This window comes from Cavia porcellus, unplaced genomic scaffold (genome assembly GCF_034190915.1).
Source record: "Cavia porcellus strain 051 isolate PalLab524CR breed Dunkin Hartley unplaced genomic scaffold, mCavPor4.1 scaffold_18, whole genome shotgun sequence".
NCBI lineage: Eukaryota > Metazoa > Chordata > Mammalia > Rodentia > Caviidae > Cavia > Cavia porcellus.
In genome coordinates, this window is record NW_026947501.1 from 57600652 (window position 1) to 57613507 (window position 12856).

The window sequence follows — 12856 nt, forward strand, 5'->3', positions numbered from 1 at the left end:
TAATTCAGAAGCTTTATTCATCCACTGGAGCTGGGGCAATGCAGACTGCTGGCTCTTCTCACTTCAGTATACTGTCATCCTGGGCTGAAAAGTTAAAAGAAATAATGTGTTGCAACTTGTATGGCTCTCAGACCAACTACAAAGACCACTTCAGAGTTTAATTTCTGTTTCATTCTGTCTTTGAGACAGCCTCTCACTATGCAGTTCAGGCTGGTCTCGAACTTGCAACAATCCTCCTGCCTCAGCCTCCTGAGTGCTAGGATTACAGGCGTGTGCCTGTTTTAAGAGTTTCAATTTCAAACATATCAGAATCTGCTTTACACAGAAACCTTTACACAGGCGACATAAAACTCCAAGGGGATTGCCAAAGGGTCAGCAGAGGAGCAGATGACAGTCCTCGGGTGGTACAGGCACTGCACGGTGCCAATCTGGGGCCTGGGCTCCTCTAAAAGCAAACTGTGCTGACACCCCCCCCCCCAAACAAGGCCGCTCCTGGGAGGGCAGCAATGTGAGTGAAGCAGAGTCTCCTCCTTTACTCAGCAGTAGCTCTTTGATCTTGAACGCCGGTGAGCAGGGTGCTCTGAGAGGCGTACTCAATACCTTCTGCCAGTTCCCTCTCGATTCGTTTCAACTCATCCTGCCTCTTCTTCTCCTCTTCGGCTACCCGCCTTTCTTCCTCTGCCCGAGGCTTCAGGTAACCTAGCAGTAGGGGTGGCAAATTAACTCCTTCCCCAAAGACGTTGGGTGAAAGGAGCCCACCTCCTGGTGGCTGCGACCGCTCGCCCTAGGTCCCTCACCTGGGCGAAGCCCCTCACTCCCAGCCCTCAATATGGTCCCCAGCGCCCTGCCCCTCCCTGCTCACTTACTGTAACGCTTGGCTCCGTAGGCGATGCCAACAACCAGGGCAGAGTAGCGGCCGAGCTGTGGGACAAGGCGTCAGTGCGGGGTGGGGGTCGTGGGGATAGAGGGGCAGTGGGCGCAGGGGCGAGGGCGCGGGCATGGAAAGCAGGAGTGGGGGGCAGGGTATCCCGGGGACCGAAGGAAAGTGGTCGCGGGGTCGAGGACGAGGGTGGGACGTAGAGAGGTGCATGCAGGGGACTGGAGCACCACACGGCGCCAGCGACACCAAGTTCACCTTGATGAGCGGAGAGACCTGCACTGGTGGCACCATCTTGTTCCTGACCTTCGCGCCGGAAGCACAACTGAGCAGGGGAGAACGCACGGAAGTCCGGGTCAGTGGAGTGTGCGCATGCGCGATAGCGGAGTATGGGGCAGGGCGACTCCCTCTACTGGCCACAGTGAGTGTTGCGTCCCGCTCAGTGATGACGTCACAGCGCAAGCAAGCGAGGACCAAGACTGGACGCAGGTGTCATGCTGGAGAGCGATGACTTGCAGAGCCTAGCGCTTCTCTGAGAGCCCTAGGGAGTATTCAGACCCACGTTACGGGAGTCGGGGACCATGCGGAGTGATCTCGAGTACGGCCTCCCAGAGCCCTCAGGCCTGCACCCAAGGAGGATCCGGCAATTTCCAGGGAAGGCCTCAACTTCCGGAGCTGTCCCGCGACCCAGACTCTGAGCCCATGAAGCGGTAGGGTCCCTAGTGACCTCTCTCCCGCCTCCCAATGAGGGACCCAGCTGGGCCTTGTACTAAGGTCCACTGAGGTAGGAAAAGATAAAAGGTATGGTAGAGAAAAGATAAATAACTAAAAACTGTACTTTTTTTTTTTTTCAGAGACAGGTTCTCACTAGGTAATCAAGGCTGGCCTGGCAACGACCCTCCTGAAAACTTGTATTTTTAAGAAAGCTGCAACTTACAGGAACACCCAAGGCTATCCATATCAGCCTTCGAGTAAATTTAGACTCCTGTTATGCCCACAATTCCTCAGGAATGCTAAAAATCCATAAATTAGCTTCACTGAGAAGTTAAGAAGCTGGAGAGCAAGAATCTGATCCCAACATAAAGGAGCCAGTAGAGACAATTCAAAGAATGTTTTAGCTGAACACACTTGTTTATAATCCCAGCTCTTAGGAAGCAGAGGTAAGAGAATTGCTCTGAGTTCAAGGCCAGCCTGAATTACATAGTGAGCTAACGGCCAGTTTGAACTGTATAGTGAGACTCTGTCTCAAAAAAAAAAAGAAAAAAGACTGTTTTAATTACTAAACGAAAGTCCGTACCAGTTCAGTACAATGATCTGATACCTTTGGTGGGGTGAGGGAAGATGAACACCTTTTCCTTGGTTTCCAACCCTTCAAGAAGTATAATGTTTCCCCTTCCAGGAAATAATGCATCTCATTTTTCTGAGGGCTCACATTTTGCTCACAAGTGTATCCTAAATCTCTTATAAATCCTTTATCAGAGTTTATCTCTCCGATGCAATCCAATGACAGCCCCTTCAGCCCACTTTTTCTTACTCAACAGATCCCATTTTCCAAAGAACACAATGCAGCATTGCAAACATGAGACTATCCCACTAGCCCCAGGCCCTAGCCCCTCAAGCCTGGCCAGGAGCTAGAATACTGGGGCCATCCCACAGGGCTCCCTGCTCATGCCCACCCTGAGGAGGCAGACCAAAGTTCAACCCCAAGAAAGATGCAGAACCCAGCCTTCCTCAGCCTCATGGTTCTTTGCAACCTGCAAGCCTCCTGACCGCACAAAATACCCTTCACTCTCTCTTCCTGCTCTTGAGCTGCTGGACAGGTTGATACAGGAGAACTATAAGTATCAGTCTATTAGATATCATGCAATGGCAAGCAGAAACAGTGAAAAGACACCTAGGATTTGGAGGTAGATTTATTTACGTCAATCAGCACTGATGGGGATCATTCCTAGAATATCAGGCCAGGCTCTCCAGTGATCTAGGGTTTTTATATGATGTACAAGGAGGAGTTACAGAGGAGAGACAGAACATCCTGGCAGTTCTGATTAGCTAGCAGGGTGAAATCATCAGTCACAAGAGTAGATTAATGATCATCAGTTCTTGAAGTTTGGTACAGTAATACAATCAGGCATCCTGCATGTTCCGTTATACGTTTGTGTTTACAAGGGTCAAGAAAGTAATTACAAAAGCTATGTAAGCAGTTACAGAGCCAGGTAGTTTCAAAAGAATAAAGTTTTTAAAAGAACAACTTCTCTTATACAGTTTTTCCCTTTCAGTCAAATTTGCCAAGTTTGTGGTCTTTGACAGCAACGAGTCACATCTATGTGGCCACAGAAATTTGAGGTTCAGATATGCACAGAGAGAGCCACACATTGCTTTTTAAAAGATAAAAACAGGGGGCTGGGGATTTAGCTCAGCGGCATAAGCACCTGCCTTGCAAGCAGGCAGTCATGAGTTCGATCCCCAGTACCGATAAAAAGGAAAACAAAAAAACAAACAAACAAAAAAGATAAAAATAGGGGGCTGGGGATTTAGCTCAGTGGCATAAGCGCCTGCCTTGCAAGCAGGCAGTCATGAGTTCGATCCCCGGGACCGATAAAAAGGAAAAAGACAAAAAAAAAAAAAAAAAAAAAAAAAAACCAGATAAAAATAAAGTACTGGGTGTGATGGTACATGCCTGTAATCCCAGCACTGGGGAGGCTGAAGCAAGAGAATTGTTGCAAGTTTGAGACCAGCCTGGGCTACAAAGTGAGCTCAGAGCTAACCTGAACTGCACAGCAAGACTTTGTCTCAAAAAGATCCCCCCAAAGAAGATAGAAGTAAATTGGCTATAAAAATACAGTACTAGGTATGGTGATGTACCCCTATAATCCTAACAGGAAGCTGAGGCAGGAGGATCGCTGTGAGTTCAAAACCAGCCTGAGCTACAGAGTGAACATGAACTAGCATAAACTACATAGTAATACCCTGTCCAGAAAAAAAAAAAGGCAAGGGGCTGGGCATGGTGACACACACCTGTAATCCCAGTACTCCACAGGCTGAGGCAGGAGAATCACCACAAATTCCAAGACCAGTCAGCCTGAACTACATAGTGAGACCCTGTCTCACCAAAAAAAAAAAAAAGGAAAAAAGAAAAGAAAAAAATCAGCAGATATAAGCATAGTCAAATAATATATTACCACACAATGAGACAGAGATGAAAGATGAAAAGGACTCCTCCAGGAAAGGATCTTGCATGAGGTGAAGCTTTCCACAAGCAAGAGAGAAAACGTCATGCCACAGCCAGTTTCTCAATTCCTTAAGTACTGTGTAGACAAAAGTGACTTGGTACTAACAGGCCTGTGTGGCTGGAAGGAGTGTTCCTAGGCTTAGCCAGCTCTGGGAGCCATTGGTCCTTCAGTTGTTCAGTTATCTCTATATACTCCTTTCCCAGGGCCACTTAGCTAATACTGACCCAATAGAAAAGCAAGTCATGTAATGAGGATACATGAAAAGAACAAAGGCATTCTGGGGATAGGATGGGTCTAGATGGTCTGGCCACCCACCTGCGCAACTGAGGCCTATCTGGACTTAATGGAGCAGGTGGTACTAATTACTGTATAACTTCATGTTACTGTTTATCCCTTGGGAAGGCATGTAGTCCTAGCTGTTACATATATATCTTGAGACATAGCCTTATTCAGATGCATTTCCAATCACAATTCTGACTTATTTTATTTATGTGGTTGGTTGAGGATTTTGGGGGGGGTTTATTTTGTTTTTAGACAGTCTTGATATGTAGTCCAGGCTGGCCTTGAACTCACTATAGAGCCCACACTGGACTCAGACACATAGCAGTCCTTCTGCCTCAGCTTCCCAAGTGCTGGGATTATGGGTGTGCACCACCTTGCCCAATTTGATGTCTTTATTTTTTGTGCTGATTTTGAGGGCCTAGTCTCTCTGACTGTATATTAATTTCTAACTTAGCTACCTATAAGAAGATGACCTCAGGTGACCATGAGTTTTCCCTTCACTAGATTTAACATAAACCATATTCCTCAGCAGCTCAACTTCCAGAGCCAAAAATAAGTGTATCTGGGGACCTAAGGCAGAGGCAGCAGGCTGAGGGTGGAGGTTGGCAGAGAAGACACCTATGCAGTAATGTCCAAGGAAGACCCCTGGTGCCAGGTCAGGTCAGGCTCTCAGGCACAGAGGAGAGAGGGTCCCAGCACCTGTCGAGAGTCAGCTGTATGCAAAGTCCTAATATTTCCAGCTCTACTGCTGTCTTTAGTACTGAGCTCGGGATCCTCCCTGGGGCTCTATAGCCTGCTCACCTTTGGGACTCCCCACCTCTGCAGGGCCTCAAGCCTGTCCAGGGCCCTGGAATGTGTGGCTCTTCTCTATCAACCTAGCCCCCCATACCTGGCCACATTCTCCCATTCAGAATCTCCCAGGTACATGATTTCTTTGGGTCCTGCTGGCTTAGGGGATCTCAGGCAGCAGCGCCTGGAAGGGAGCTTCTATCACAGCTGTGTCCTTGGGGGCTTGGGCCTCTACCACAGTGAACACTGTACCTGTGGCTGGGTTTCAGAGATGTGCAAGGGAGAAGGGTCACCCAGCATGGTGGCCACATGCACCTGCATCCACCCTCACTTGCTGGGACCCGGCTGCCCCTGCCAAGCACAGGCCAGCCTTCCAAGGCCTGTTCTCCAGGCCCAGAGCTGCAGGGCCTAGCCTACCCACCCATTTCTCCTACTCTGCGACTTACTCCCTGGACCATGGCATCTGACTTCCAGCACCAACAACAGGTTCCTTCTCCCATCAGGCCAGGGAGTATGGGAAAGACCAGGGGTTGGTGGGGGGCAGTACAAGTGTGCCCCATCCCAGACCCTCAGAGTCACTTAGCCATCTCCAAGGCTGGTCCACCCCCAAAATGTCATCCTCCTGGGCCAAGGAGCCATTGCTGCTACATGGGCCAGGGCCAGGAGCTCTGCTGATGGATCTGAGTGGGAGCCCTGACATACACCAAGTGCTGGCCAAACACTTGGGACACTACCTCTGTGCCTCTCTGGAAAAGGCAGCTTCCTCTGAGATAGGCAGTTTCTGCCTATATGGACTCTCAGATCCTAGGCCCTGACCAGGGCATGGTAGGTAGCTCTGAAGACACATCATCGAGGCCTGGGGAAGCTGGGGACAGGGGCTATCTGAGTCTGCTAGACCACTCATGCTTGCTCTGCAGTTGTCCAATCCCCTGGGTGGCCTGAAACCTGTCCTTGCAGGGAGTGGCAGCTGAAGCCTGAGCTATCCTGGGGGACCAGGCAGGAGCTTAAGTCAAGTGGGATGGAGCCTGGGCAGGAAGACTCAGGCATGGTGAGTGGCCCATGGGTATCGGTGAGAAGCACAGACCCCATGGGTACCCTGGTGACAATCTGGGGCAAGATGAAGGTGAGTCTGGACCTTCAAGAAACCCTGATACCCATCATAGCATCCCTTTTCCCTGGAACCCTCCAGGGCCACACACAGCAAGACAGTCTTAAGCACCATGCTCTGCTAGGGCTTCAGGGATTGTTGTGCTTCCTCCTGCACATAGGATTGGGGACAGCATATTTCCTGGGCCCCTCCAGTAGCAAGTAGAGCCCCCTTACTGTCTGAATTAAGATTCCCAAATCACAGCATGCCACTGAAGTTCCTCCAATAGTGCTTAGGAACCCTCAGCCTTCCCAAGGAAGCTGTGGTACCTTGTGTACCCAGTGGGCTTCCTCTAAGTCTTCTCCAACTGTGTGCAGACCCAGATCCAGGAGTTTAAGGAGGCAAGCCCCTCTCCCACCAGGAGCCCCTGATCCAATGTTGGCTGACTATCCCTGGGTGAGGAGGCAGAGGCAGAGGCAGAGGCAGTCAGCCATGGCCCTAAGGGCCTGCCTTGGTTTCTAGGCATTCGCACCCATGGGTCAGAGCCAGGAGGGCTTCATTGACGAGGATCTGAAAGGCATCTATACCTCTCTCGGTGGGCATGTGCAGGAGGCAGAATGGATGCCCTTCTTCCTCTGCTAAGCAAAGGCACTGGCCCTGACAGCTGGCTATTGCCCCTCAGGTCATGAGAGGAGTCTCACCTCCTCCAGGAGGGAGACCTGCCCCTGGTTGCCTAGAGCTGGTGGGGCATCCAGGTGGACAAGACCAGTGGGCCAGCCAGAGCATTAGTGCCTGGGATGGGCATATGGACCTGGGAGAGGTGCAGGGGCCCATCACTCCCTCAGAGCTCAGCAGTCCCTCCACCAGCAGAGCCTTTGCCTACCTTCTTCTGGCCCTGCCCTGAGAACTGGGAAGTAGTCTGGTTTCTCCCCAGGGTCCGGGTCCAAGGTGAATGCCTTCCTTCCTGGCTTACCTTATGTCTGCAGCAGCTCCCGGCTTGCCCCACTCTGCCTCTCCCTCTCCACCACAGCCAGTGTCCCCAGCTTGAGATTGGGGAAGGGAACCCCTCCCTCTCCAGGCCTTACACCCCAGGGCTGAGGGCCTTCTCTTTTTTGTCTCCTACTACCCAGTACTACTTTGGGATCACCTGAAAAATGACTGCATGGCCAGCCCCATAGGGTCACCTGGCAGTCAACAGAGATCACGCCATGGTGTTCCTGCACTGTGGTACTGCACCCTGCCTGACAGGCAAAACCAGCAAGGATGACAAGCTGGATGCCAAGCTCAAGGAGGCTTTAGGGACCTCAACCCCACCATGTTCCTAAGCTTATTTGGGGAGAAGCTGGCCAGTGAAACCTCTGTGTTTGTTCAGTTAGCACCTAGCACCTAGAAATCCAGATGTTTCACCAAAAAAGCCTATTTTCCAGCTCCTAAAAAGCCTGGGACCAATCCTGACAAGGCCTGAGCTCCAGCTGTGTGTGGCCTCTGTCCTGTGCTCTCAACCCCATCCCACCCCCACCCCCAGGCCTGGGCTAAAATGACAGGGAGGCCTCCAACAGTGGGCATGGGCCTGGAGCCCTGAGCAGGTGGCACTCTGAGGTGTCCATGCAGTGACACCAAGATGACCATCCTAAATGCCATGATGCTGGATCCAGCTGGCAAAGGCAGCATCCACAAGAAGTAGTGAGTGTTGGCTTCCTCAGAATCCCCAACCCAGGGTGTGTGGAGCATGCTGCCCAGACAGGTCCAGACACTTCCCATTTTTCTTTCCCCACTTCCCATTCTTCAAGGGCCATTCAGAGACTCCAAGAGCCTAGTCCTTGGGTAACTTAGTGAGAGCCCAGGGATGGAGGGCCTGGTGTCAGATTCTCCAGCTTCTGCTCAGCCCTTTGCAGTTTTGTGGGCTGGGTCTCCTTGGGCCAGGTGCAGGGAAAAATTCCAGCAGCCTCTGACCCCATCAGCTGCTGAGTGTCCATGGGTACTGGTGATCATCAGATGGCCAGGAGTGCATGGAGGTGGGGTTCAGATGCGACAAGCCCCACGGGGGAGCTAGGTGGGCACTTCCCTCCTCAGCATCAAATGGCTGCAGTTGTCCCCAGCTGCCACTAAGGTGCCTGTACCCCACTCCACCCTCCTGGGCTCTGAAGACCAAACATGTAGGGGGCACCCCTGAGTGAGTCAGAAGGCTCTGCAGTGCTGCTCTGGGCAGGACAGAGGGCACTCAGACTTGGGGATCTCTCTAGGGGGACGGAGCTGACTAGGGAGCACTCAAATCAGAGCTGGAGGCTGTCCTGTCCAAGGGGCTGGACTCAGAGCAGGGCCATCTCACCCTAGCCCAAATCCACACCCCAGAATCAATGCCACCTGGGATTCCTGCTTCTCCCATAGTGCCCAAAGACTGGGACTGGACACTTGGCACCTCTGAATTAGAGACTAGTGGCCTGAAGCACTACGGTCCTGGGTCTGTGTGCTCCACCCCATCTCATGCTGTGTCCACTCCACCCTACTCTACCCTACCTCTCCACGCTGCTCTTCCCTACCTGTCCCACTCTCCCACTGAGCCCTGGGTCCCCCAGCTAGGCAGTAGCTCATCCCCACCCTGGCCCTGCCCCGGCCTCCTGCCATGCCCTTTGCGGCCCAGTCCACCAAGAAACACCACCTGGAGGTGCTGAGGTCTGCCACCTGTATTTGGGCTGCCAGGCTTGACCAACCTGCCACCCCCACACCTACTCCAGGTGAACCAGTTGCTGGAGTTTGCCTCCATAGATGCGGCAGGCAACCTGGACAACAAGGTGCTGAGCTACGTGTGCACCTGTGGGTAGGAGTGAGCCAGGCCAAGCTGCCTAGCTCAATAAACATGGACCCATGACCCACCTATGTATGTCCCTTCCACAGGGACCCTGGCACCCGCTCACCCACCTCTCCAACCTACCCAGAACCCCCCCCCCCTTGCAAGCACCACCCGCACTGTCCTGTACTGGTCACCTGGGTCGACTGGGTCCAGGTCTATGCAGCAGGGCTCTTCAGGTTGCAGCCCCAGTCCACCTGGGGTCCCAGGGACATCCTGCCTCGCCCAAGGTGTCCAGGACTTGAGCCAGTCCCTCCTCTCAGATCATGGGCTGTACACCAAGGTGGCCAGGCGCCCTCGCCCACCTCCCCTCATACGTGTCCCTGGTCACAGTCCCTGAGAATCCGGGGGTCTTCCAGTGGAATGGGCAGGAGCTTCCTGGGGAGCTTTGGGGGGTAGCTTTGGGGTGGGATTTGGCATCCTGGGTGGAGGGAGCCCTCCAGACTCAGCCTGTAGGCGCCGATATGGGGTATGGAAGAAGAGCACCAAGACGCAGGTGAAGAGGGTGCACAGGCCAGCCATCAGCAGCAGGGAAACTGGGGACACAAACACAGCTCTGTCCTTGGCAGTCACATTCCCCTGACAGTGGAGTCTGGGTGGTCTCAATGATGGAATCCCTGGCAGTTCCAAGTCAGTTGTATGCTCCAACAGTGGTGACCACAGGGACATCTAGGACACAGCCTCACTCCCGGGCCCAACATCTGGGGTGTGTTCAGCCCCAGAACCCCAGATGTGGGTGTGCAGTGCCCAACTATCCTCTCTGTCTCTGTGTCTCTGTCTCTTATCCCATCTCTGTCTCCTTTCCTCCTTTTCCCTCTCAGAGCTCTGGTCTCTCTCTCTCTCTCTCTCTCTCTCTCTCTCTCTCTCTCTCTCTCTCTTTTCCAGGTATTAAAATATGTTCTAAGGCTGTGTTTTTGCCCACATCTTCAGCTAACCGGCTGAGCCCAGAGGTCTTTGAGCCCACCAGGCATCCACCCACCAAAGAGAGGGAAAGGTAGCAAAACATGGGGGGAATCTTCCTAGGTTGGACCAGAGCAGTCCTCCTTATCTCTTTGCTGTGGCTCTGTGGGGTCCTGGGCCATAGGATGATGGACACTTACCTGTCCAGTCTAATGAGTCTTCACCATGCTGGCACGTGGAGAAGGACAGATCTGTGCGCTGCACAGTCAGTGCTGTCAGCAGCACCATGATAAGCACACCCTCAGCCTGCCTGGATACATATGGCCCTCAGTCCAGGCACTACCCAAGCTCCAGAGCAGGATGCTATGCTCAGGATGGGTACACAGCCTAAAGAGGGAAAGGGGAGGGACACTCACCCCAGTACAAAGACCAGGCCTGTAGCGGCTCCCTCACCCACAGGGAAGGAGCACTCGATAGCCAGCTCCATGGCCACAGGTGCCACTGCAAAGCCAAAGAGTCCAAATAGGGAGCAGATGACAGCTAGCACAATGGCCTGTCCCTGCAGCTGGGCCACCTGAAGAGACAGGGTAGGCACCAGATGAGATGCCCTGCAGGCAGAGACCAGACCACTCCCCTTCCAGCCCATTCCACTTCTACCCTTCAGGGTGGTCTCAGTTCCAGGGACTCTCACCAAAGAAAAGGCCACGCAGGCCAAGGAGGCCAAGCAGAGGCCTATCTTGATGGCCTCGGTGAAATGTTTGGTCTGATCCACATACAGGCCAAGAATCAGTGCCCCTATGATCCCACACACAATGAAGAGAGCCCCACAGAGGCCTGAAAACTCCTGGAGGAGAGAGAAAAGGCTACACATATCATAGGGCAGGGGGCAAGCTCATTGGTGCAGGGCCCAAGGGCAGGAACCCTGTTGCCTACTGAAGGGAAGGCTGGACCCTGGGGCCAGTGTGCCCCAAACCACACATAGAAAGCTAGAGAGAAGAGGGCAGACATATGGAGGCCAGGAACAAGGCACATGTGAGTGACCACCACCTCCATGGTCTCCATTAGGCATGGACACTGAACTGGGACAAGGGGCAATCCCATCGGAGAGATTCCCTTCCAGGCAGACCTGGTACTCACACTAGAGTACCCCCTGGCACAGAGAATCTGCTCCAGGAGGGCTGAGAAGCTGGAGAAGACCCCGATGCCGCCCCCAAAGCACATGGCGAGGATGACATAGGCCTTGTTCCGCAGGAGCTAGAGGAAAGGCACCACTCAGTCCAGGACCCAGGGCTTCTAGCTAGAGCCCTTCCCCACCCAACTAGGGCTAAGCACCCACCAGCCAGAGCCCAGGGAGGAACTTCTCTGAGGTGGAGTTGGCTGCCCCAGCAGAGGGTGGGGTGGGAGGCACACTCTCCCAGAGGCAAGTAGTGGCCAGCAGGCAGGCAAGACCAGCAGGGATGATGTAGACGCCAAGCTGGGGAGAGGGGGTGAGGTCATAGAGGCCACAAGGACACATACACCCCTGTGTACCTCAGCCCTGCTCTGCCCTCTGTGGTGGCACGCTGCCTTCCTTCATGGACCCCAGGGACATGGTGGGCAGTGCCACCCCACCCTCACCTGCACCAAAGGGCTGCATACAGAGGCCTGGCTTTCAGCCCAACTCACCCAACATATGGACACGTGCACTCCCACATAAGTAAGCAGGTCATGCTAACATACCCAGCTATGTCATACAGATGTACATGCCATAACCTGTATGTGCACCATACCTATGCACACAGTACATGTGTGTACAAGCCACATATATGTACATACAACATGAACATACAGCACACAGGTACCCACACCACATGAACATGTTTAGGCACACACAGCAAGGCACAACTCATGTGCACCTCATGATCTCCCTCACCATCAAGGGGATGTCCTCTCCCTTCTTCACTAGGGCAGGTGACAGCAGGTTGGCCACAAGGATGCCCAGAGGGTTCGCTGGATGGACACATGGGCAAAGAAATCTGTCAGCCCAGCTGTGGCCAGCACTTATCTCCAGCCCCCAGGGACACCTTTCTGGCTCTAGTGCCTTGGCCTTTGCCATAGAGCTCCAGGTAGAGGTCCCAAGTTGGCCAGGATGGCAAAGGCTTCCCCTTAAGACTCACACATGGTGGCCATCATGTTGGCCGTGGCTCTCTGGTGCTCTGGGAACCACAAGGCAGCCAGTTTGGCCGGAGAGAAGATGACCAAGGTCTGGGCCAGAGCACAGAGGCTCTGGCCAGCCATGAAGAAGGCAAATGGGCTAGGGATCCCAACAGCGACGCAGGGCAGGGCACGAAGTGCACTCCCTAAGAAGTTCAGCCACGCCCCCAGGATGGTCTGCAGGGACAGTCCAAAGGCTGCTGCCCACTCTAGACCACAAGGGACTTCAATGTCCAGCCACCCGACTGCCCGCCAGCTCTGCTGGGAGTCTGGCCAATGGGACTGGTAGACCCTGGTCTGCGCAGGAGGCCATGGGAGCATACCCAAACGCAGGGGCCCACCAGTCCCAGAGCAGGCCAGGGGTAGGATGTGACTTACTGCTGCCCGGAGCCCCATAGAGTCCAGGACCCAGATAGCTGCTATGCCACCAGGGATGGCCACCACGAAGTAGATGAGTGACAGCCAGTTGACCTGGTCCATGGATAAGAGGAAGTGCTGGGCGATGGCATCTGCCACAGGTGCAAAGCTGAGCCACAGCTGTGGAGACAGTCAGGAGTCATCCAGGGCCACATTCCACCACCAGCTTTGCCCTGCTGCCTGATTTAGTCAGCCTGAGGGCACAGGGTGGGTAGTCCTATGAGAGCTGTGGG

The 12856-nt window shown here is 53.5% G+C and overlaps 2 protein-coding genes and 1 long non-coding RNA gene across 12 annotated transcripts in view; 1 reads left to right on the forward strand and 2 right to left on the reverse strand.

Moving 5' to 3' along the window:
• Positions 1-1289, reverse strand: Atp5me (ATP synthase membrane subunit e). Of its 2 annotated transcripts, none has more exons than XM_003465051.5 (4): positions 1136-1289; positions 867-921; positions 601-699; positions 1-84 (listed from the first exon to the last, which is right to left on the reverse strand). In XM_003465051.5, exons 1-4 carry the CDS (start codon positions 1169-1171, stop codon positions 59-61), a joined length of 216 nt encoding a protein of 71 aa, XP_003465099.1. In that variant the 5' UTR covers positions 1172-1289; the 3' UTR covers positions 1-58. The 2 variants fall into 2 exon arrangements, with proteins under 2 accessions (XP_003465099.1, XP_063086112.1); XM_063230042.1 differs by having other exon boundaries at positions 537-699.
• The window catches only part of Slc49a3 (solute carrier family 49 member 3), a 26898-nt gene continuing 15274 nt past the window's right edge, over positions 1233-12856 (reverse strand). For 2 of the 9 annotated variants that reach the window (XM_063230035.1, XM_063230041.1), the window contains 8 exons: positions 12170-12743; positions 11926-12002; positions 11350-11487; positions 11151-11267; positions 10705-10857; positions 10430-10587; positions 10214-10323; positions 2773-9649 (listed from right to left, as the gene is read on the reverse strand). In XM_063230035.1, the coding sequence (XP_063086105.1) occupies positions 9441-9649; positions 10214-10323; positions 10430-10587; positions 10705-10857; positions 11151-11267; positions 11350-11487; positions 11926-12002; positions 12170-12743 (1536 nt within the window). In that variant the 3' untranslated portion in view covers positions 2773-9440. Of the gene's footprint in view, positions 1419-2772; positions 9650-10164; positions 10324-10429; positions 10588-10704; positions 10858-11150; positions 11268-11349; positions 11488-11925; positions 12003-12169; positions 12744-12856 lie in introns of those variants that run through there. The other 7 variants (XM_023562994.2, XR_010040824.1, XM_063230038.1 and 4 more) reach the window with 7 other exon arrangements.
• On the forward strand, positions 1425-10588 carry LOC134471380 (uncharacterized). The gene is made up of 2 exons (XR_010040825.1): positions 1425-1587; positions 1732-10588. It is a non-coding gene; the product is annotated as an uncharacterized LOC134471380 (long non-coding RNA).